Consider the following 24,484-nt stretch of genomic DNA (forward strand, 5'->3'; position numbering starts at 1 on the left):
ACAACATAAGGTAGGTGTAGTGATTGCAAAAATAGCGCAGTATTCATAATCAAAAACACTATTAGGAAATTCCTCGACCCCGGAGGCTTCATATAAAACGAACAGTCTACAGATGTGTTCTCAGGGGTCATTTGCATGGTCGACATGCAGCCATAATGAGCATCCCTCCCTCGGCCATTAGGTCTCTCCTAATTGCACTTTATCTCACTCTGTGGCCCGGCTGGCTGCTGGCTGCAGCGGGGCTCATGGGACGTTTTAAGTCAAAATGAGCTCTATTTGCAGAGATCACTTGCTATTTATCTATCTACAGAAGGTTTTCAAGCGAAGTCTAAACAGCGAATGCACTTTTTTTAGGTCTCAAGTCTTCAGCACGCTCTTCAACCTCTAAAAAATGCGACCGTGGCAAGTGTTGTTTGACTTTTTAAAACCTACAAATAAAAATAACAGAGCCACGGGCTCAAATAAAAGCAAGCGAACACAGAACCGTCCAAAAATCTAATTATCAGACGTAATCTCAACCGTCCCAACTGTAGAGAACTGTGGTGATGATGTGGCGCAGTTACAGTTACAGACAGATCGCCCCGCGGGAGCTGACATTTCCGAATGATTTCCTTTGATGAAACTGACCGGGAACTTCCAAGTCTCCCTGTTTGTGTGTGTGTGTTTGTAGACAGCATATAAAAGTGTGCATCTCTTTTCAACTGTTCTCTCTGTTCCCCCCACAACTGACTGCAGCCTGTCGCTGCCAAGATAAAGATAAGGTTAAAAATTACATGTAATCATTCCCAGTTTGTGTTTTTTGAGATGAAACATTGATTTTAAAATCTCATATTGGTCTGAGACAGTCATACATATACTACTAATTCACAGATATGAAATAGTTGTGGCCTTGAATTCAAAGGTCCATTAAAATACTGCTCAAGATCTGAGTTGACCTTTGAGCTTTATGTAAGTTTCTTCTTACAGATTATGCCAATGTCTTGAGTTCAATCCAAACCACTCAACACATACCTTTGAATGTGCACCATTATGTTCTCTAAGCAACTGAACGTCTCATTTCCCTGAAAGACAATTACATACCCGTGTACCACACATTTCGTTGCAACAATGCAATGTGGCAGCGATGGTATGTACACATTCTCCTTGATGATAGGTGGGTTCACAAAACCACTTTCCGATCATGATCCAGGACAGTGAACCTAGCGAGAGGTAGAAGACAAGGAGCAACATGTTAAGCTTTCCCGATAGCTTGATGTTCAGATGTTCCATTAGCTAATTAACTTGTTCTTGGAGATAGAACCAGTGTAGTTCCTTAGACATGTCCTCAATCTAATCTTTCTCTTTCTGTTTCTGTTCTGAAGCTAGTCTTGTCAAAATCTTTTTTGGCTTACACTTACACGATACATATTCCTAATGATTCTAATGTATTTCATCACTTTTCCGGGCTTAGGAAATGCTCTAGCATTTAAAACCTGCACCTATGGGATCCTATTTATGTCCGGACAGGACCTAAATGATGATTATTTTGCGAATGTCTCAAAAAAACATTTTTCTTCTTTTGCTGAACTTGATTATTACTCATCACTTAATTTTTATAGTTAGTGAACAGAACCTTATTATAGGCATAACATTATGACTACCTTCCTAATATTGTGTGAGTATCCTGTCAGTGGTGTTAATGTTGTGGCTGATCATGTACATCCACAGTGCTTAACCATGATGCTGCAAAGGAAATTTGAGATTGAATATATGGCATATATACACAGTAGCTACAATTACATTTTCTACAAACAGCCTTCAGAATGAAAAGACAGTTGAATCAGCAGCTTTCTCAATTATTTGAACAAAGGCCGAATACCACAACCTTCCTTAAGGTGGAATTGAGTGCAGGACTGTTACATTGGTATACATCTGTTGAAAAATAAATAAATAAAACCCTTTAACTACGGTTCCAGCTTCTTCGACTGTTTTTATTTTGAAAGCCGGGACCGGAAGTGTCGCTCTCGCCGCTGTCCACGCTCCCGCGTTGTTTTGGGGCTACGTCTCGGTATCCCGGCGAGCGCGCGCCTCCCGCACTGTAGCAGCCTGTCACCGTCGGCGCTGACATCACGCGGAGGATTTGCTACAATGTCAAACATGAACAAGCAGCGCGAGCTCATGGCTTCCCCGCGCCACAATGAGAAGCATCGCCGCGTTCCGCTGCTCATCCTCTAAACGCGCGAGCTCCATTCACCTTTTATGGGCTTCTTCACGTTCTCGGACAGGATGCGTTTGAGGTAAGCCGGGTCACTCCGTTCTTCCCTTTAATTATCGCCTACAACTATGACTTACTTAGTAGTTTTAATTGGTTTTTATTCCCCCCAAAATAATTTAATGCTTAAACATTAATTATGAAACAGTGTTGCCAATAATGGCCGCGTCTTTTCTTGTCATGGGAAAAGTTCTCCGGCTCTCTAACATTGATTGTCGTAGGCTATTACGTAAGGGGAGTGCGGCCGCTGCTGAACAGATGTTACTGTGAAGTCCTGTGATGACAAACGCCTCACACTCGACCCCGCTGTTTGCGTATTTAAAGACAGCGGCATTTCTCAGACCAAGTTTTGAGCCAAACACACAGATTCCGTCTGAGAAACACTGTTAGGGAAGAAAAAAAAAACTGACATTTGGCCTGCTGTGATTTAAATTTATTAGGGAAAAAATACGAAAATGTTGGAAATGGTAGGGGTTTTGGCACTGCACTTGCCATTTCATTAGGCACTCTAGTGAAAACGAATGCATTCTAATACAACTGTCCTGAACTAAATCTCCCTTCATGACTGTTCTAATGTTTAGTTTATGTTGAAACAGCACATTGTAATACAGTATACACAACAGTTTATGTAACCTCAGCAAGTGTAATAATTGCAAAGTAAATAAATAGAATTTCAGAATAATATAACATCACCTCATTGCACTTGTGTATCCATTTGTGCCAAGTATGCATTAGGAGTGAAATGACATCTTATTGCGTTTTACAGTATGTTTAAGGTGCAGAATAAGTGTTACTGTACAAGTTACTATTGTACTGACTGCAATGGTGGTCAAAATAATAGAAACATGTGATGGAACAACACAATATAATTCAATAGTAAAACAAACCACGGCCTCTGAAGTGAATCAGCAGCTCTCTTGGTTATTTGAAACTAATGCTGAACACTATAACATTCACTAGTGAGCCTAAAGTTTAATATTACTGTATCCCAAGAGTCCATTGACAGTTTTAGTGATTTTTATTTGTATTTTTTAATCTATAAAATGTGCTTATTCATCTACTAAGAACAAAATGTTTATCATAGTGCTTTGTAATTTTGTGATATTAACGTTTTTACCAGTTTTTAGGATGCATCTTTTATATGTGAACGAAAAATGAACGAATGAATCAAATCCCAGCAGGTCTATGTGAGAGTGTGAGCCAGGTCGGAGGTCATGCTGCGGAGGGGATCTGACTCCCACGGCCCCTTCACCTCTGGAGAGACGTCCGACAATGACTGTGAGGTGTGGCTGCTTATGGACATGAATACGTAATAAATATGTATCTGATTTTAAAGCAGACCTTTTGTTTTCGATGACCAACGTGTCATCGACCACCATGTCTTTTATCCATCCTCTGATGTTATTTACTTCTTTGACTTAATTACACTGATCCCTCTGCCTTGATAGGTTAAATTTCCGGAAGTGGCCGTCAGCCATCCTCCACTTTTGAGCAGTTTAAAATGCGAGTAGGCGGAAAAGGTTAAAAGCCAGAAATCTCATCACTGAGCAACTGAGAGAGATGCTTAATATTAAAACTTTTTCCAGTGATATATGGTAGCTGATTGCATTCCCTGTTTTTTAAAATTACATGACATCTTATGTCTGTTACAGTTTACTCCTTGGTCCTTTAACTTTGTTAATATGCAACCGGCTGATGATGAAACGGATAAGAAGCATCAATAAATCAACAGTTTATGCTTTATGTCTTTGTCTCTCTCTCTCTCTCTCTCAGATGGGGGCGAGTTGTGGAGAGGTAGATATAGTGTGTCTGTGCGAGGCTGGTCCCTGTACGCTTTATTCAGAAGCACACACGCCTACGCCGGTGAGTGCTCAGGCTTCCCACTTAAGTGTCTGCGGCCGTCGCTCACCCTGAGTGTTTCTTCATCTGTAATCGTGCTCTAAATCCATGCCTTTAGCCCCCCCCCCCCCGCCCCGACCCGTCTGCATCTCCGCCGCCGCCTCCGTGTTTGACTGTATATTTTATAAGGAGCTGCTCACGCTTGTTGTCAGATCGTGCCTTATTTTTTTCGAGGTGTGAAATCAATCAGTCAGTCACTCGCCGCTTTCTTCTTGCTTTCTATTCTCAGGACGCACCGCTGTGTGAACACTGTGGAAAAAACAGAGTAATGATAACCAGGTACTCTGAGGGATATGGCACAGAGGTAATGTCTAACATACAGTGTCTGTTTGCAAACACTTCATCCTGAGAGTTTAGCATGTTGTATATGTGGAGTTTGTTGATCTAACACCTTACAGGAGTTTTTTATATTTGTGTTGCCTTTACTTTGGTGGGCTGTCGGCCGTTTTGTAAGGTCTCACAGGTCCAGCGTGACTAACTCTAGGGTTCATGAAGGCCAAATGACTCTGATGCTGCTCACAGATGACTTTTGTCAAGAGGATTTTCTTTACCTTAAAGCTACAGTGCAGTACTTGTCTCCCTCTTTCTAGCAGTCAGAGTAATTACACAAAGAATGTTGAAAGTGTTTTCGGTTTCTTCTCTGCTTCCAGTGCTCTCTAGGGAGGAAAAGCCACATCAGTGGTAACCCATGTTTCTTTTTTCGACTTTAATCCTTCCTCTTAGTTTTTTTTTATTCACCACGGCAAATAAATGATGAGAGGGGAGACAACGGCCTCTTAGGATCTCCTTTACATTTTCAACTCTTGTTTCTCTGCACTAGGCGTCACCATACTCCCAGTGGCCCTCTCCAGCAGCAATCATTGTTAGTTAACATAAAGGCCCAGACACACCTGTCTGGGCTTGAACAAACTGTAGAGACTACAGCAAGGCTGGGTTTAAAAAATCAGTTTTCTTGATTTAAAAGATTCAATATCGAGTCAACTTCTTAGGTTGATTTTTGTTTAAATACACGGCACTTTCTAGAAATTAGTTCCATTAGATGGAGATCCAAACATGACAGAAACCACAACTCTGAGCTCGCCGTCAGACCTGATAGCTGGTTAGATTTAAGAAATATGACAACAGTTAAGAGCTGCACAAAAGCAAAGTCGTACGCAAGATGTGAAACTGGATGCAAAACGTTGCAGAAATAGCTCAAATCTCTGGAACCAATGACAGCATTAGCTTAAAGTAAAATTATTACAAAACTGAAATATCCCTACATGAAGTTATATTGAATAGAATCAGTTGGACCCTGTGAATTGGAATTCATCAATTCAGAAGACCAGTAGCGATAGTTAGCCCTACACTACAGCAATGGAAAATTAGCACGTACGCTATGTGCCTTCGTGACAGGCAGTAACTCTCCATACCAGAAGGTGGCAGCAGTCTGTATTTGTTGCTCAAAACAAGAAACTGGAAGAGCTAGGACAAGCTAGGAAGCTAAGACGAGCTATAAACTCCAGTTTACTCTGAAACAAAGAGAGTTTTACCTAGCACTACTTAGCTTAATCAGCATTATGTGAACTTGTTTGGCAAGGAAAAATGTATTGGACATTCATTTATATTGGTGGTTGATATATTATCGGTTGATATGTGAAAAAATTACTGCAAGCTAGAGATGCCGCTCAGAACCAACAAATGGGCTTTGGGTTACCCAGGCTGCATTGTGGTTTTATTATCCATATGTGCAACTATATCCACAAGTATCGGCAATATTTTGAGCAATTTAACGAACACATGTAATAAACATGTGCTAAATGCATCTTTGGGGGATCACCCCTTTAATACAAAACCCCCTCCACTAAATACAACGATACGGTACAGGTTGCGCTCATAACCTGATTGCAACAATGCTAAAGAGTAGAGCATGTTTCTCCTGACAATCGTGGTCTTGTCAGTCAAGAGGAGTGGAATAATTTATGTCCTGTTACAAGTAAACTTCACAAAACAGCGCTTTTGATTCCCGGAAAAAACCTTTATCATGTCTTTCCGCATTATTTAAAGGAATAGTTTGACATTTTCCTGCATTTGTTTGAGATGGAGATGGAAACCTCCGGGATATAAATAGGAGGCAACCGCCACATTAAGAGCTCATTAGTCATGTTGTGGTCAGAGGTGTCAGCTGATTCATGTAAATTAACAATAGTCATGATAACAAGTGACGCAGGAACACACGCACTCAGACAAATGCCATCGCCAAGTGTTGTTTTTGGTTTACAAGCAGTGTGATGGTCAGTGATGAATCACCGGGGCTCGTCAGTGTTTCATTGAAATACCTCTAGATAAAAGCCCCTGTAAAATAAATGTGCAGGTTGTGTGTGTGAAATGCATTCAGTTTATATGTGTAGAAAATGTGTCATACTTTACCGCAGTCTCATTTTGTCTGCATACACGGAAACGTATCTGATTACGTATTAAATATTTTATTCGTGTAATATGTGTCTTTCCGTTGCAGGAGGAGTGTGTCTTGTCCGACCCCCAGGGGGAGAGTGATGCTGATGCTGACATAGAGGACACAGATTGCAGGTTTGACGTGCACACAGACGTGATCATATTCGCAGACTTTGTTTTGCTCGTAGGTCTTCGTAGGCCCTCTCTTGTTCTACAGCTGTCTGACCTTGTGACCTTGTTACGCCAGACTCCAGGAGCCCGGCTCTCTCCAGCGAATCAGCTCGCGGAGGCGCAAGCGTCCTCGGGTAGCGCGGCAGGACACCACAGAGAGCGAAGACGATGGCGGGCGGAGCCACAGAACCCACCGCTGGAACCTCAGGCTCAGTCCTGACCGGGCACACAGCAGGACGATACTGGAGGTACAAAAACTAAACAAAAACTAAAATCACAGCCGTTTGAAGTTTAATTAGTTGTTACTCACCCAATGTCATCTCAGTGTCATTTTTCCCCTTGGTCCTGCTGGAGCTTGTTGTCTTTTCCGGTGTATTTTTGAGTAAGGTCTCCAGCATATCACCTCCGTCCAAGTGGGAAGTAAAACGTTTGTCCACTCTAAGACACTCACGGGATTTCTCTGAACTACCACTACACACTACCAGACTGTTTGTATGTCTTGGCAGCTCACTTTCTGGAAGGTATTCTTGCAAGGCTAATGCAGCTGCAGCCTCTGTCTCTCTCTGCTGGATGGCTACTTCCTCTCTCCGGCTGTATACTCTTGCCAGAATACCCTGGTGTACTATCCGAAATTTTACATTTACAACATTTGGTTTCTGTTATCTGTCTTCCAGGAGAGCATATCGCAGGTCAGGCCGCTGGTCATCTGCCAACCTAACGTAGAGAGCCAGAAGAGTCCTACAGAACTGCCCCGAGGATCCAAACTGATGTCTCTGTGGCCGTCATCCCTCTCTCTCCCGCTTATCCTCCTCCTCTTGCTGCCGCTTTCCCTCTCCCTCATCATTGTTATCGTGTCTTTCCTTCTGCCATGGACCAGCGCTTGAACCAACATTTGTGTTTCGAGACGTAGTTATATTGCGAAAATTAGAAACAGTTCCATACAATGTAGGGGATAGTGTAGAGAAAAAACAAACTGTGATACTTTATACGTGAAAGATTAGAAATATTGAATATGAATGAAATGTTTTTGCTTTTCCTTTCAGAATATACATCCTGGAAGGTTTCCAAACAACTTGATGTTTTCCTTTAGGCTCCATTAAAACCAAACAATAAAAGCACAGGTACAGATATTTAAGTGTTTCATACAACACTACCTTTTTGTTCATTTACATCAAAACAACACATACTCAGTGCTGGCCTCTGTCTTATTCTATCCCCCCTTCGGTCTCACTTTCTCACCCCCACGTTTGTAAAAATAGACCTCTCATCTGGCTCCTTGATCGAGCGACAGGGGCGACACGTCGGGGGAAAGGTTTCAGGGTTGCTTTCAAAACAGGAATATCACAGGCTCTATAGGAAAACATTTACAAGACGATGCTGCTGAACTATGCAATCCCTCTGTTCCAACCGCGGCATCTAGACTGCTGTTAAAGAACGTTGCCTATGTCCTTGGCACTGTCGTCACCTTCTTTGTCCCTTCCCTGTTTCCTCAATGGAATATACCTAGTGAATGCATTGGCTTATGCTTCTAAAATAGAGCATGACTCAATTGAAAAAGCAATAGCAGGAGAGATCTGATACAGCTGCCGTCGTGTATGATCTTCAGTGCAGTGCAGTTTATCAGTTTAATGAACGGATTACGTGTATTCTTTCACTTATTGCAGATGGATTTAAAAACACGCTGATCCTTCTCCTTCCTCCTGACTCCACTTGCATTTGTTTTTAGTAATATAAGCTGACCTCAAATTAAAAAGAGCTTTAGTTTAACTAAGCAATCTAAACACTAATTCACAGTCTTACAAGTTGAAGCGTTGCGATTTAAGAATGTTTATCTTGTGTCTGTGCTCATAAATTATGAAAACCAAGCTTGACAATCAGTCATGCTACTTTTCCAAATGGTTATACATGTACTGTATGTTTAATGTTATGTTGTTTTTGTATGTGTACATTTATTTTTTCATGCCACACTGAAGATGTTTGCATTCCTGTAGAATTACTGTAGTAGCTAATTTCTCTCTCAGCGTGCTTGTTTTAAATCTCCCCTTTTATTTCTGTATGTATGTTCACCTCTGTGTTTCATCAAGCCATAGAAGTTCAATAAATCTAGATTGTATTTTGACAAAAAAAAAAAATTCAAATTAAAAAATGCTTTCTGTGTATACAGGTGCCACAGTTAAAGGGCCAGTGTGTATAGTTTAGTCCCATCTAGTGGCTGCGCTGAATATTGCAACCAACTTAATAGCGCCTTCCTTTCCAATCATGTAGGAGAACCTACAGGAGCTGTCACTTCAAAATATAGAACGATCTTGTCTAGAGTCAGTGTTTGGTTTGTCCTTTCTGGGCTACTGTAGAAAATTAATGGTGCAACATGGTGGACTCCATGCTTGATGAATGTATCTATGAAGGGCTCAATAACAGCTAAAAAAAAAAACGCAATTCATTACACAAAAATGAAAACATAATTATGCATATGTTACATATCTGGTAATGGACACGCCAAAATCTCATACACATGCATTTTTTTTTTAAAATTTGAACGGAGCCAGATTTGCTACTACTTCATGTTTCTTTATGTCTTCATGCTAAGATAAGCTAACTGGGTGCCAGTCTGTCAGCAGTAGTCTTATTCAACCATCAAAAGGAAGAGCAAATGTGGATTTGAAAACATGTTACTCACACTTACGATGCTTTCAAGGAGAAGAATACAAGTCTCATGTCCTGCCAGTGTTACTGCTCGTGAGGACAGGGCCGGGGGGTGGTGGGGGTCCCATAACGAGGTTATCGTGTTCTGCTCCTCCTCTCGCTGCATGTGTTGTCATGGCAACAATCAAGACTGGCGAGGAAAGAGACTTTTCATAAGAAGACTGAAGTGTTATAAACTCAAGTTGTGGATATGATGGTAAACAAGTATCTTAAAGAAAATAGGACTTTCTGACAGATTTCTTTACGTTATGTGGTACTGACATTAGGTTTTTTTTTTTTTTAAATGTGTAAATTAAGGCTTTTTCGACATCTAAAGCTTTCATATTTTAAGACAACCCATGACTATATGGACTGAAAACAGCTTGTAGATATTTGAATGCTTCCAAACACTCAAACACAGGAGACACATCCAGTCTGGACAGATCACTAGTTTACCTCACAATGTTATTCAGCATTTTCAATTGTTTGAAGTGCATTCAACTTTTGTAGAGCTGACTCACTCGTCCGCTTGTGTAAATCTCCCTGTGTGTGCATGCATTGCCTCGCATGTGGACGGCTGTGCGAAGAGCAGAGCAGCACTCAGGTAGGAGTGCTTTTTAAAGCGAGGTGTTGCCCACCCGTTTCATTTCCAGCTCACCCACTCGCAGTGCTTAATGTTTTCAAAGCATTTCAGTAGACAAGAATTTCATGAGGAACTCACAATGTGTGGACAAAATGAAAACGCAGCTTCAATGATCCAAGAGGATTTGTGAGGCCAAACACATTCAACAAGGTGCTGGGAGTTTTACAAATTCAGGACAAAACTAAGACACAGATTGTATTATTCATACAGAAATGTAAAAAAAAATTTCTGCTGAAGCTTCCATATCAACTAAAAATTAGTGGTATGCATTGGTCCAATTAGGGAAAAACATAAGTGCACAGATATTTTTACAAAGGATGGGCAGGTAAAACTAATTTGCTGTTGACATGCTTTCTAAAACTGTCGCTACTTTGTTCATTTTATTTTAATTTGGGTTGCCACAGTGACTTCCTGTTTACATGTCTTATTGCTTTAGACTGAACTAATGTTTCCAACTGAGCTCAGACACGTCTTAAGCTGAAGAAACAGCAGAAGAACAATGAATTTTGAACCTGCCCTTGCAACCCAACTGCCATTTTTAAATAGGCAGCAATCAAAGGAACAGGTGCATTTGCAAAGGCCACATTGTTAGCTGCTATTTCTCAAGCCAAGGTTACACAAAAACCGGCAGGTGTTTATGTTTTGTGCTGCCCTCTCTGTCTTCTTGTTATCGTCACGCCCGTTGGTCTGTGACCCAAATTCCATCGTGTTTGGACGTGGAGGACCAACGTGATCCCACTGATGACTCCCTAGGCATTTAATACCGATCCTCAAGTCATATGCCTCAGAATAAAACTGCCTGCCAAGGAGACTTGGATGGGAAGAGATCCAGATGCCTAGATCATTCGAGATCATTCCCATGTTTACTACTCCTTGGGCCAAATTTTTACAGTATAAATTTAAGTCAAACTGTGAAACTGGATCGCAAGAGCAATCTATCTAGTAATCTATCTATCGCTTTATCTATGTATGAGGCAGTAATAAAGAGACTCTAATGTCTTATAAGATTAAAAAAAGAAGACACAAATTAGTCTAAAATGTAATAAATAACATTTGATACAGAATATTAAACCTTTGTTAGGCCTCATCCTGGCACCTCAGTCTGTCTAGAATTTCAACTACCTAGTGATATAGTACGCTGTATATAGCAGCTTATTTGGAATATGAGGAATCATGGGCACTCATGCCACCCTCAAACATTCAGGAGGAGAGAGAGGCAGGATAGAAGCAAACCAACAAAACAGCTGCCGACTGGAGACATGATAAGACGCTTGAGCTGCTTGCAACAATAACGGCAACATCCAACAGTGGATTACTCTTGGACACATATGATCTACCACTGTAGGCACAACTTTTTTGCATGAACTGTGCAAATCGTAAGCGCAGTCTTTTGGCGTCTGGAGGTGTAAATGCTTTGAGGGATTACAGGTGTGTGCAGATTATAGGGTTACTGGACAATATGGCACTATCTGACCCATGCCTCCAGAAGGAGTGGGGTGAATGGAAGAGGGGGATGGAGGAGGGAAGGAGGAAGAGCTGGTTCGAAAGGATGAGGCGCTGGGTTAAAGTGAAGGCAGATGATGAGGAAGAAGACGATGGTTTGGAGGAGGAAGGAGAGGAAAGCAGTGAGGAAGAAGAAGTAGCTGATGAAGACAGAGAAGAAAAGGGAGAAGAGACTGAGGTGAAGGAAGCTTTGGGAATTGAAGAGGAGGAAGAAGAAGGAGAAAGTAAATTAGAGGGACTTGAAGATGACATAACGGGGGGTGAGGAGGAAGGCAGGGAGATGATTGAAGGAGGTAGAATAGTAGATTTAGAGGAAGAGGAGAAAGAGGATGGACATAAGGCAGGGGGGAATGAAGAAAATAAGGAAGAAGAAATGAGGATGAAGGAAGAAAAGGAAATTGAAGAAGAGGAGAAAGAAGGAGAAAGCGATTTAGCAAAAGAGCTTAAAGAGAACAAAATGGGAGCTGAGGAGGAAAAAGCGGAGGTGAATGAAGCAGATGAAACGGTAGATGGGGAGGAGAAGGAAGAGGTGGATGCGAGCAAGGAGAAAAGATCTGCGGAAGGTAAGGATGAGGTGGAGACTGAAGTCAAGGAGAAGGAGGAGATGGATGGGGAGGAAGAGAATGGAGAGAAGGAAACAGAGGAGAAAGAAGAAGGAGATAATGAGGCTAAGAGAGGGGCTAATGAGAGTGAGGAGGAAGGTGAGGAAGAAGCAAGTCAGGTGAGGAAAGAAGAAGATGAGGAAGAGGAACAAAATGGAAGATATCACCTGGAGGAACAATTCAGGCAACAGATGGGTAGAATTCAAGTTGAGAATATTCAGCAAAACCAAGAACGTACACAACAAGAAGATAAAACAGTTAAAGATTCAGATTCAGCAGAATCAGAAAATGATAAAGATTCAGACACAACAGCATTTGAGAATGAACATTTTGAACATGCACACGAACATAGGGATGAAAAGTTGCAGGTGAACGAAAATGGCATCCTCAGAGCTTGGATTTCTCAGGGAAGGAATGAAGAAGAAGATAAAAGTGAGAATTTGACATCTGAAGAAGATACAGTCACAGAATCTTGGGCAACTCAAGAGGAGTTTCAAGATCTTGAAGAGTCGCCAAATGATGAGGAAGCAGAACATTCGGAGGATGAAGACGAGGATGGGGAAGACAAGGATGGGGAAGACGAGGTAAAGATTTACCGCAGAGACGATTACTCCTCAGATGTATTCCATGCATTGAATGAGTTCAGGGATTCCTCAATTCTCACTGACCTTACTCTGAACACAGAGGATGGGAAGAGTTACTCCGTCCACTCCCCCGTCCTGGCCGCTGTCAGCTCACTTATATGGAAGAATTTGAGAAGAATCAAGGAAAACAATAGAGACAACGAAGGAAACAATGATGAAACAGGAGATGGAGTCCACACCTGGTCAGTGTCTTTGGACCCAGAGGTGGATCATGTTGGATTAGAGGCAGTTGTGGAATTCGCCTACACTGGTCGGATATCCTGTTTGAACACGGACAATGTAGACCAGATAAAGACAGCGGCTCAAAAACTGGGCGCGCTTAGGGTGCTGGATCTCTGCACCGAGGTAGAAGAGAAGTCCACAAAAACTGGAGTGCAGAAGAAAAAGGAAGGGATCTCTGCTGCACAACAAATGATGATCAGTCTTCAGTTCATCAAACGCCTGTGGAGGGACAGAGTGGGCTGTGATGTGATTCTGGAAGCTGGCAGGGCATCGCTTTACGGTGAGTAGATTAGTTATGGCCATTTTCAATCAAAATATATGAGCCGCAACCCTTCTATCCTTCTAGAAATTCATTGATATATGTTTCTTTGCCCTCAGATTGAGTTACAAAATTACTTGCTATTTGTAGCTGTACCAAATATGTCTTCATGTTTATCATTCTGTTTATTTGAAAGGTAACAGCTCAGTGGATTATAATTAAACAGATTTTTGGTGTGGGCAATACAACAAGGAGGCCAATTATGAAGGTTTCAGTTCAAACTAACGTTACACTAGCTGGTTTCCATCCAGTACTCGCATGTCTAACCTAGACAAATTGGGATTCTCCAAACAAATCTAGCGTCATTTACCTTTTTACTTACTTAGCTAATGTCAGATAAAGTTTGTTTTTGTGTACTGATGTGTGGAAATTTTGCAGTGGCTATGAAAGTTTCCATTAGATGCATTAGTGGAGATGAAGTTATCACATGCTGAAACATTTATATTACAAGTGTACTTACTCAATGCCATTCTTTGTGTAGCCCACAGAGTCATCCTGGCTGTAAGTAGTGACTACTTCCGTGGCATGTTCACCCTGGGGATGAAGGAGTCCCATCAGCCTTGTGTGACGCTTCCCTTCTTCTTGGCATCAGAGCTGGAAGCTCTAATCTCCTGCTCCTACAGCGGGGCTCTGCCCCTCAGCTGGAGGTGCGTCTTCGAGCTCACCACTACTGCTCTCCAGCTCCAGTACCAACCTGCCCTCTCTTTGTGCCTTAACTTCCTGCAACAAGAAATAAACGCTCACTCCTGCCTGGATGTGGTCTCTTTTGCTGAGGCCTATGAGTTGCCGGAGCTCCTTGAATTTGGCAACGATTTTGTCTTGAGGCAATTCCAAAAGGTGGCGTGCACCTCAAAGTTTCAGGACCTGCCGGCCAAACAGCTCCTAAAGTACCTGAACAGTTTCTCACTCTGTGTCCCATCCGAGCTTGTAGTGTTCAAAGCAGTAGTTGCGTGGATCCAAGCAAAGCCAAAGATAAGGCTTCGACTCGCTAAGGAGCTAATGAAAACCGTCCATTTCTCCTTGATGACATTCAAGGAATTCAAAGAAGTCCAAGCCCAGAACATGTGGTCCAACCACAGTTTGGCAGAGCTGTATGAAGCTGTCTTTGAAGATTTCTGCTCCAATGAGACTGCGCAGCAGACTCAGTGCCGCATTTATCTGCCAAAAGAAAGTCTGGTTTTGATTGGCGGCGACCAGATCTCTGAAGACCTGGGGAGCCGTAGCATCAGCAGAGAGCTCTGGTTTGGGAATTCCCTGAGGAACCATATTGGCAAAAGGAAGGCCATGGAGTGGAGAAAGTTGGGAGAGATGCCAGAGCCAGGGAGGTTTTTTCATGAGGTAGCAGTGCTCAGAGGACAGCTGTACGTGTTTGGTGGCAAGGAGTATTATGGCATTGGAGACACTCTGAATTCTGTTTACAGGTGAGACAGAGTAATCAGAGATCCAAACATAACCCAACCATTTGTGTTAAACACATGCTTTACTGATTCTGTCCCATATCTCTAGGTATGACCCCCTTCAGAACAGCTGGGAGAGCCTGGCTGAAATGCAGGAAAAGAGGTGTTCTTTCTCAGTGGTTGTACTGGATGGAATGATATATGCCATCGGTGGATATTGTAACCCTGACTATATAGACAGTGTAGAGCGATACTGCCCTACTACGAACTCTTGGAGGTACGTAGGACAGAAGATTTTTTATCACAGCTAAAAGTGCTTCAAGGGCGTAGAAGCTTGCCTAAACCTTCCCAATAACTATCTACCAATTTTGGAACTTCTGTCAGAGTAATATATTGTACAGAAGGGCATATGTTGTAATTGATGCTAGTTGACCAGATAGTTTGTCTGCTAAAAAGTTAGGCCACTTGGTGATATGGCATGTTTGGGGGATCGAACCGCTTTTCTAGTTCATGGGCAACTCACTCTACCTACTAAGCCACACCCACCCCTGTGGATTTAGGATTTTGTTAACAACACCAATCTTATTTTGTCTATAACACAATTGCAATCCAAATTATTTTACACTTAACCTACAACATGCTCTAGTTTTGTGTTACCACTAAAAAAAACACTAGAAAACTAACAATTACTAGCTAACTACCAATCAATATTTGAAGGATTCTTGAGAACATAATGTTTTCATTTTATTTTTATTTTTTTTATATATTTTCTCTTTCAGCTTCACCTGGCCATTGGATCTGCGTCTGGGCGGACATGTAGCAAAGGTTTCACAAAGTCAGATCTTCGTCTCCGGGGGGCAAAATGACGACTACTTGTGTCTTGCATCCATGTTTCTGTACCACCCAGAGACAGGTAGCACCTACGTGGCAAACATGTCTAGACCTCGAGCTCAACACTGCATGGAGACCCTGGGCGAGTGTCTTTATGTAGCAGGTGGAATCACCACAGATAACATAGTTGTCAAGGACTATCTGGCTTGTGAAGTGTACAGCCCAGCAAATGACTCCTGGACCGCCTTTACGTCTCTGCCAGTGCCGCATGTGGGAGCGGGAAGTGCCGTTTTGGAGGGAAAGTTTTACATTCTGGGCGGATACAACCAGGAGGACTACAGCGACACGAAGATGGTCCATCGTTACAATACTGCTACACAGATGTGGGAGAACATGGGAAAGATGCCTGGGCCAAACACTGACATACGAGCATCTCTGCTGTGTTTGCCACAGCATTTGAGATCGTAGGATAAGATGACAAATGTCATTTTTCGTCTTACAGTATACGGGCTTATGATGCTGATATTGCATGTTAAACAGTGGTGCTTTGGGAAATTAACAGATACATTACATTGTAACCTCATGAGAACTTCATACCTTCATGAAGATAATGTATCTTACATTGTATATGAACAAAGTTTAGGCAAGTTTAGGCATGGCAATTTAGGTACTTATCTAACACAGTATATTTTTGGCAATATAGTTTATGATTTAGTTTCTGTAACAAAACAAATACTACAATTAGTGCAGTAACAACTATGATCATTAGAGAGCGCTGTCCCCTTGTGTTCATAGTTACACATCTAGTTGGAAGCTTGTGAACACATTTGTTATTGTACAAGGTACGGAATTTTTTATTGTTTTATTATTCTGAAGAAGATTTATATATCCATTAAGATGTACTTGAAAATGCTGCAAAAATACCGACTGTGTTATATTATTATTATTAAAATGATCTCAAACAAATTCAAAAGGTGCTGCAATACAGTTAGATTTAGTTAAGAGTTTGATTTCTGCAACAACTTCCATTAGTGCAATAATACACTATGACCACAAGAGGCTGCTGTTCCAATGTTACATGTCTGGATGCGGAAGAACATTTGTCACTGTAAAAGGTGCAAATGAAAGGACAATGTAATACATTTACTGTTCTGAAGAAAAAAAAAAGGATTTATATACTCATTAAACTTGAAAATGTTGAAAAAAAAAAGGAACTGAGTTATTTGATTATTAGAGATTTTTATTTTATTTATGTAAAGTAATATTAGCCATGCTGATTATAATGTTGAATGTTTATATCATTCTGTACCATGGCTGCAAATAAACAAATATAACTCATGCTCCCGTACTGTTGCATGAGAATCAGATCGTCATGATAATGCAAATACATGAAATGTGATCCTCTACGCAGGGAAGAGGAGGAAACCGCTGAAGGTTGTGTGGCCATTCAGGTTGTCAAACACCTGGCCGTTATCCCACAGCTCCATATGCACCTTGTCGCCGGCAGCCAGCTGCAGAACAGCAGCGTTACTGTTGCTGTCAGAGCCGTCCGCTGAGGGGCTGTCATAGGTGGAAATCTGAAGGTTATCATTTTTCATTAGGATGGCCCCGGCCGTGTGAGTGTTGTAGCCATAGGTGCTGAAGCTGAAGTAGTAGAAGCCGTTCACTGGCGCTGTGAAGCTTCCTGCAGTAAAACAAAGGAAGATAGTTTGGAAACAAACGGTACTCAAGCTAACTGCTGTGGAATGTAGAATATAAAATACAGAAAATACAATGCAGATCTGTGAGTTTTATAGACTTGCTGCATTTACTGTCTTCAGGTAGGCTTTCCGCAGATGAGGATTATTGTTAACCCTAACCCTAAAAAAAGAGGCTTAAAGTAAATCTGTGACAATATTAGATTTATTTTACAAGCCCTAAGGAACAAAAATAATGTTTATGATCTAAGAGAACGTGCTAAACATGAACTCATGCTCAAAGAGCGGACAGTACCTGTATCTACATCGTAACCATTGCCGACGTTGGAGAAAACCCTTTTGAAAACCAGAGTCTTGTCTGTGCAGGGGCCTCTGTAAATCTCACCAAAGTTGGCCAGAGAGACAGAGAATGCGATCTGAGGAGCAGCTGTGGACAAACAAAACAGTTACAGCAAGAAAATGATAATGTGAAAGAGGCAGATCGATGATAGAGTGACGGGCACTTCTTACTTTAAGTAAAACAAGGCTTAAATTTAGAGATCAACTCTCACAGGAAGTATTTCGCAGCTTACAGTTAAATAAGTTCCTCTTACTTTGTTTTGTAAGATTAAAACTTGCATCAGCATGGAACTTAAACAGTTCAACAGAAACTTAACTACACATTTGATTTTCTTACTTTTATCACTACTCGGTTTCAGTGTCTCAATCTCCTTCTCTGCTGCATCCAGTCTGGTTTTCAGGCCTGTAAAAGTTTTGACAAAAAATAAATAAATAAATAAAATGAAAGTCAAAAAACGAATGCATAACACAAAACGTCATGTTCATCTTGTACCTTCGTTTTCCTCCTTCAGTTTGTCTGTTTCAGCTTTCTGTCTGGTCAGCTCGTCTTCGGTCCTGTTGAGCCTGGCCCCCAGAGCGTCGCTATCATTCTTGCATTCTTCTACATCTCTCAGCCTGTCCTCCAAATTCTTTATCACCTTATCTTTAGCCCTCATCCACTCGCTGATGTCCGCGTCGCCTCTCTGTCCGAACCCTGGCGCCGCAAACAGGAAGAGTCCCAGAAGGATCAGCAGGAGCCAAGACCTGAACTCCATCGCTTCTGCCTTAAAGTTGCAAAGTTTTCCCCACAGCTGAATATATACCTGCGGTCTTCAACTAGGAAGTCGCTGAGGATGTCAGTGAGAAAGCAGTATTGAGGCCCTCGGGGACCCCGTGTTTCAACAGGCCTGACGGGATGGTTTTGTGAGTGTACTTGCCTGTAAAATATCAACAGTCAATTTGACATTTGCATAAACAACTCTATGCGTCAGTTTGTAAAGTCTGGTCATGGCCGGTGGTCATGTCAATGGTATGTTGTGTGGTTGAACAAAACATGTTAAAAGAAGTGTTAAAGATACGACACGTACATTATGTACTGTAGACTAAGCCGCCCTTAGGATTAAGAAATAAGAAGTTGCATTTTTCCTCATGATATGGCATCTGCAATGCTAAACTCATAAAGTTCATCTACAGTGTTACTTTATGAGACAGCCAGTGTGTGGGACTGCTGATGTTAACTAGCTAGATTCAGTTCAATTCAGTTTTATCACATAATGTCAATAAATAAATTGTCTCAAGACGCTGTACAGAACCCACAGCCTGAAACCTCCAGAGGAAGCACTGCGTGAACCCAGCTCACATGGGGGGAACCATCTGCCTAAGTTCGACCAGACAGAGACAGAAAAAGAGAGAGGAGCGAGGACAGGAGGAAGCACGCATCTGATTACAGAATACATGCATCATAGCATCAAAGCTATTTGGGAAGAAGAAATAGGGACTGACATATCCGGGGCAGTGTGGGACAGAGCTCTGACCTGGGTGAATGGATCCTCCTCTTGTGCACGTTTAAACTTTATTCAGTTTAGAATTCTCCACCGAATGCATTACAGAAAGGCAAAACTGGCCAAAATATACGCTGACGAAGATGACTTATGTGACCTCTGTAGAATGGCCAGAGGAGATTTAACACACATGTTCCGGACATGTTCTACGATAAGCGAGTTCTGGACATCAGTATTTGAGATTTTGAATGAGGCTTTTGGCTTGGATCTACACCCCAGCCCTGTAACAGCTATAGCTGGGGTACAAGGAGGAGACTCTGTAATGTTATCTCTTTTACAACCCTCATAGCACGTCGGAGAACACTCATGGAATGGAAATCAGTAACTTTCTGACTTAATGATGTTTTTTAAAGCTGGAAAAGATCAAATACTTTCTCAAAGGATCCACCAAAAAATTCCATAAAACCTGGGACCCTCTACCGACCTACTTTGACAAATTAACAACGCTTCCTTCACAGTATCAGATAGCGCATAGTAAAGCGAAGCTGGAAAACAACACGGTCATACAATTGTTGATGATGCATGATACGAACAAGAGCGCAAGATCTAACCGTTGCATGTTACATGAGAGGTGGATAATGAATGAAAAAGAATGGACAGAGTTAGCCTTAAGAATACTCATTAGAGAATCGTTCAGTGGGTACACAGTGTGCTCAAAAATCAAAAGATGATAAAATCTACCCATGACGGTTTAATTACTGGCTGCAGGCTTAAAACGCAGCGTCTGTTTTTCGTCGTGCTCCGTCTGAGCACTTAGGCAACTCGCCAAATCTGAACGAGTTTGTAACTGTAAACCTTTCTCTGCTGTTGTTTTGTTACGCCTCACGACCGTAACAGGTGTCTGTAGGAATGCTACTGTCTTTGGTCAAGACAGTGGAAAGGTGATTCACCAAAACCAGTGGTCTAAATGGTGCACACCTGACAGGGATTTAAGTTTCAGATTGACGTCAGACGGCATGCCCTCATTCCAAGGTTTTAATAACAATTTTTACCTGCTTTAAAAAACATATTATACCAGTCAATGGCATGTGTTTATGTGGCAGCCTGTATTATATAAAGGTTATGCACAGTATCTATGAACTTCCAAAATGTTCATAAATAAATAAATAAGCAAATCATTATAAAATCAGATAAATATCTAACTGTGCCACATTAAACAATAATCCACTTTTCAACGTCTTCATGATTAGATCGATTTCCTTCTTTGACATCAGTCCCTCTCAGGGGATCCACAACACATTATCATGTAAATGGCACATCTGTCGACTTGTGTCACATCTAATCTGTGTGATGACTGATGATAAAAGGCGCATTGTTCTCGTCTACATCCTTGTCCTGGCATGAAACTAGTTTTTCGCCTTCTGCTGTTGCTCATTCCAAACCAGATATAGAAACTCTCTCACTGGTTTCCAAAGCTGTCCCCCGTTTGCACACGAGCAGTCTGTTTTTCCGTGTGTTCTGCACGCTCCCAGATTGGGTTTTGGAGGCAGAAAATCTCTCTATTTTTAAGATTAGATTTAAAACTTTCCATTTTGACAAAACCATTGTTTAGGACTTGTTATAATTCATGAATTGAATTGTCACAAGATAGTTAATGTTATTCTCTTCTCCTAGTTAGTGATTTTAATGTTGTGGCTGATAGGTGTAAAATAGTATAAAGAGGAGAGATGATCTGAAACATACAACATCATTACACTAGAGCACCAAAATATTTCCCACACCCTTCATCCAATCCAAGATGTGAATACATTCAAGTGAAGATCCATATTTCTTACGTATATACTTACTGTATGACTTCCATGTTTTGGTTAATAACAAAGACTGAGTCTGTGTTCATGTTTTCACAGTGATCTAAACTATGCTGCAACATGACAAGCTCCTGCATTCCTTGGTTTGTTTCCTCATACGGAGGATTGCGGGACTGTCCCTCATGATTGTACAAATGATTTTCTGGTCTTCCTGTTGTATAATGTTTCTACCAACATTTCAGACATTATCATGGTGTGTCTGACCTCCTGATGTCACCAAAGGGCTGTCCCATTGAGGATAAAAGGAGCTGCCTTGTGAGACTCGCTGCATCGCGGCTTTTGTTTGCAGAAGGACGCTAATATTGCAGATATAAGATCGGTAAAGAATTGGTCACATTACTGAAAATGGTCGCCAAGGTCATCTTTCTTCTCTATTTATTTGGGGTAGTGTCTTCTAAACTGCCAGAAATGCGGGAATGTGACCCTGAGGAAAAAAAACAGACACCAACTGTTTGCTCAAATTACGAAAACCTTTTACACATTTACAACTTTAAGAACGACCTTGAGGCAAACCAAACAAATCTACAGATAAGGATGAATGCCTTGGAAGCGTCCGGAGGCAGCAACACTGTTGCCCTTGAAAGATTAATGACAAACCTTACAGGGGCACTGAAGGAACTTAACAAGTTGAAGACACAAACTGCCGAATTCAACAATGTGAGGACACAGCTGAAAAAGGACCAAGCTGACATTGCCACACTGAAGAGAAATGTTCATGAGCTCACCAAACACAGAGAAAGAGTAGGGGGGAACTTCAGTGAGATTGAGAAAAGACTTGACCAGACTGAGAAGAAGCTGAAGGAAAAAGAAGCCAAGCTTGACAATCTGGAAAAAAAAACTGTGGCGGCATTCAAAGACACAGAGGAACTCCTGGGTCTGTACAAGGATGAACTCTCCAACCTCAACACAACGGCCAACGAACTACAACGCGAAGCCAAAGCCCAGCTGAATTCCACAAAGACGGACTTTGAAGACGAGCTGAAGAAAATACAAAGCAACAGTAAAGGTAACCTTAACATCTTTGACATTCAATAAGCATAAGTGATACAAGTGAAACACTCCTTTAACAGTGCTACATTTTTCATGTTTGTTTCAAGATTTCAGTGCAAAGCTGAACAAACAAAAAGCAGAGGTTGTTGAACTTAAGAGTCAAACTGACAAGAGATTCAAGAATGTCGATGAACAACTGAAAACCCATCTCCTTTCGGTGAACAAGAACACAGCTGCTATTAAGACACTCAAGACTGACTACACAGGTAAACTTAATCACATACAGCATATGTTAAGGTTAGATTTGATTTAAAATGACTTTTTTTGTAGTGTCTGATTAGTCTAATCCCTCAATAAATGCTTTGCAACTTTCACAGAGAAAATAAAATGTTTAGGCTACTACAGCATGTTGCTGCTTTTCTTTCTTTTATTAAGAAAAGCTTGGGGACCATTTGAAGAAATGAACATTTACTGAGCATCTGCTTCTCTTGATAGAAATAGCTAAAAGACTGCAGGAAGTAGCCGGTGAAAATGGCAACCTCAAAGAAGAGGTGGAAAGCCTTACATCAGAAGGTAAAATTAATCATAACTCAACATCTAAATGCATACTTTACAGGCTCAAAGCTCAAAATTCCAACAATGCTTTCTTTACTTCCTTCAGCCAATAAAAAGGTGGCATTTTCCGTATCTGTATCTGAATCTCACAACGTGTTCACTGGACCTGCGACCAGCACCAGTGGCAATATTCTGGTCTTCAACAAAGTCTTCACAAACATTGGCAATGCGTACAGCTGTAAAACAGGTATGACCTACACCTATTAAATCTTCAGAAAACACATTGAAAAACTAAGTATCATTCAGTCAAAGTCTGTGTGTATGCCACCGGATGGCACATTCTAATAATGGTATCATACGTATTATTGATATTTTCGATTTTTCATGAGGCAAGTGAAGACAAATATATCTCTTAGAATTGTATGACAACTATAAACCTGCTGCCAGTAGCTGCTTAGGTTGACAGAATATTTCATAAAGGATTGTGGCATTGGCGTGTCTATTTATTGAGTGAAACTTGAAGTAACTTCCTGTTTTTTTTTTTTTTTTTTTTTTTTTTTTTTTTTTAAGTGCCGCATGTTATCAACTGTCATCAGAATGTGGTTGGGGTGGATGGTAGTTGTACTACCAATATACAAAACTTGAGAGTTGGCAAATGTGTTAAGCAGCATAGAGCTTTTCCCTTCAAACGTTATATGCTGTTACAATTAGCTCAGACAGAATTGTGATTTCTAGGAGTCAGGTTTGCAGCCTTTGGATAGTTTTCAGTTTTTATACTAAGAGCAATTAACCTGCTGCTTTCTGTGGCTTCACATTTCTTCTACAGGCAATAAAGTCTTGGTAAGATAGACAATTTCATAAGAGTACAAGAGTAAATATCAAGTAGTTTCTTTAAATGATGGGATATGTTTTAGTTTGTAGTGTTCAAATGGAGTAGAAGGTAGGAATGTGCTATTCTGAACTGTGAAAAAGAATCCGCCTCTTTCACAGGCATCTTCACTGCTCCAGTGAAAGGCACTTACCATTTCACGTTCATGACTTTTGGCTACAACACCTATACTTCGGGGGCCATCTTGGTGAAGAATGGGCATTACCAAGTGGAGACCTGGGAATTCAAAGGGCCGGATGTCAGTGACACAACAAGCAACACGGTAATTCTTGACCTGAATGTCGGAGAAACGGTGAACATCATCTTGTGGAAGGGTGGAAAAATACACATAGCTGTTTTTAGTGGATTCCTCATCTTCCCAATGTTGTAGATTTTTGGAGTTAAGTCTGCGGACAACGTGTCTTCAGGGACTTTTTGTGTTTTTCTTCTTCTTCTCTAAAAAAGATTGCGTGATTATTTTACTGAATGATGTTGTCATTGAAATCCAGATAAAATGAAGAATGTATTGTTTTGTGTATTACTGTATTAGATTAAATGGGTAACACTAAAATCTGAAGGATCGGCACATTGCATACCTTGACTGTACAGTAGCTGATGAGAGTGGAGAGAGAACTTTATGTTTGCTATCTACACCAGAATGATGAAGTGAGCAGGCCGGTTTCGTTTTAAACGTCATTTACCTGTTAAAATGGTTTTGCAGCACTTGTATGCAGATTGCAAATTAACACACCTCTGTATAAACACTTGATTAAAGCCACTGAGAAGCAAATTTAATAAAGTGGAAATTATTATTTTTTTTAGTTTTTCTTTAACATCTGTAATGTAGTTTCAAATAGCATTTCTCAATAAGTATGCTTGTACATACAGTCAATTGTGTAAAATACAGTAAAATACGATTACGGCTACATTAATTACACTTAATTTCTTCTGTCAGCAATAATGTAGGACATATAATATATCTTCATGTGGTGACTTACTATTGTTGATCTAAATTTGAAATTTAATTGATCATCAACATATAGAGTATTATTTAAGTATTATGTATTTTAGAATTACACATTCAGTGTA

The 24,484-nt window shown here is 41.0% G+C and overlaps 4 protein-coding genes across 5 annotated transcripts; 3 read left to right on the forward strand and 1 right to left on the reverse strand.

Moving 5' to 3' along the window:
- The first annotated feature begins 1,254 nt into the window (after positions 1–1,254).
- Positions 1,255–9,418, forward strand: LOC311491022 (uncharacterized protein). Of its 2 annotated transcripts, none has more exons than XM_084548856.1 (7): positions 1,255–2,276; positions 3,430–3,534; positions 4,025–4,114; positions 4,380–4,454; positions 6,648–6,718; positions 6,831–7,002; positions 7,429–9,418. In XM_084548856.1, exons 2-7 carry the CDS (start codon positions 3,466–3,468, stop codon positions 7,636–7,638), a joined length of 687 nt encoding a protein of 228 aa, XP_084404982.1. In that variant the 5' UTR covers positions 1,255–2,276; positions 3,430–3,465; the 3' UTR covers positions 7,639–9,418. The 2 variants fall into 2 exon arrangements, with proteins under 2 accessions (XP_084404982.1, XP_084404983.1); XM_084548857.1 differs by having other exon boundaries at positions 3,433–3,534.
- A 2,099-nt stretch (positions 9,419–11,517) lies between these two features.
- Positions 11,518–16,366, forward strand: LOC311486376 (kelch-like protein 33). The gene is made up of 6 exons (XM_084542188.1): positions 11,518–11,677; positions 11,786–12,145; positions 12,671–13,330; positions 13,851–14,790; positions 14,876–15,043; positions 15,546–16,366. Exons 1-6 carry the CDS (start codon positions 11,539–11,541, stop codon positions 16,063–16,065), a joined length of 2,787 nt encoding a protein of 928 aa, XP_084398314.1. The 5' UTR covers positions 11,518–11,538; the 3' UTR covers positions 16,066–16,366.
- Positions 16,367–17,000: 634 nt separating this feature from the next.
- LOC311486381 (complement C1q tumor necrosis factor-related protein 3-like) lies at positions 17,001–18,726 on the reverse strand (the record flags this gene model as incomplete). The annotated part of the gene is made up of 4 exons (XM_084542201.1): positions 18,127–18,726; positions 17,971–18,036; positions 17,590–17,721; positions 17,001–17,281 (listed from the first exon to the last, which is right to left on the reverse strand). The coding sequence occupies exons 1-4, from the start codon at positions 18,386–18,388 to the stop codon at positions 17,001–17,003; spliced, it is 741 nt and encodes a 246-aa protein (XP_084398327.1). The 5' UTR covers positions 18,389–18,726.
- Positions 18,727–20,677: 1,951 nt separating this feature from the next.
- Positions 20,678–24,432, forward strand: LOC311487607 (uncharacterized protein). The gene is made up of 5 exons (XM_084543955.1): positions 20,678–21,988; positions 22,080–22,238; positions 22,468–22,545; positions 22,634–22,774; positions 23,518–24,432. Exons 1-5 carry the CDS (start codon positions 21,328–21,330, stop codon positions 23,784–23,786), a joined length of 1,308 nt encoding a protein of 435 aa, XP_084400081.1. The 5' UTR covers positions 20,678–21,327; the 3' UTR covers positions 23,787–24,432.
- Positions 24,433–24,484: the final 52 nt, after the last annotated feature.

Source organism: Chelon labrosus (genome assembly GCF_963514085.1).
Source record: "Chelon labrosus genome assembly, chromosome: 1".
Taxonomy (NCBI): domain Eukaryota; kingdom Metazoa; phylum Chordata; class Actinopteri; order Mugiliformes; family Mugilidae; genus Chelon; species Chelon labrosus.

Excerpts from the sequence above, each read along its gene's own strand:
- LOC311487607 (XM_084543955.1), top strand. The coding sequence starts at position 21,328 with ATGGTCGCCAAGGTCATCTTTCTTCTCTATTTATTTGGGGTAGTGTCT. Across the intron at positions 21,989-22,079 it reads AATACAAAGCAACAGTAAAG|ATTTCAGTGCAAAGCTGAAC; the intron begins GTAACCTTAACA and ends GTTTGTTTCAAG. Across the intron at positions 22,775-23,517 it reads TGCGTACAGCTGTAAAACAG|GCATCTTCACTGCTCCAGTG; the intron begins GTATGACCTACA and ends CCTCTTTCACAG.
- LOC311491022 (XM_084548856.1), top strand. The coding sequence starts at position 3,466 with ATGCTGCGGAGGGGATCTGACTCCCACGGCCCCTTCACCTCTGGAGAG. Across the intron at positions 6,719-6,830 it reads ATAGAGGACACAGATTGCAG|ACTCCAGGAGCCCGGCTCTC; the intron begins GTTTGACGTGCA and ends TTGTTACGCCAG. Across the intron at positions 7,003-7,428 it reads ACAGCAGGACGATACTGGAG|GAGAGCATATCGCAGGTCAG; the intron begins GTACAAAAACTA and ends TCTGTCTTCCAG.
- LOC311486376 (XM_084542188.1), top strand. The coding sequence starts at position 11,539 with ATGGCACTATCTGACCCATGCCTCCAGAAGGAGTGGGGTGAATGGAAG. Across the intron at positions 11,678-11,785 it reads TGATGAGGAAGAAGACGATG|AGGAGGAAGAAGAAGGAGAA; the intron begins GTTTGGAGGAGG and ends TGGGAATTGAAG. Across the intron at positions 14,791-14,875 it reads ACTCTGAATTCTGTTTACAG|GTATGACCCCCTTCAGAACA; the intron begins GTGAGACAGAGT and ends CCATATCTCTAG.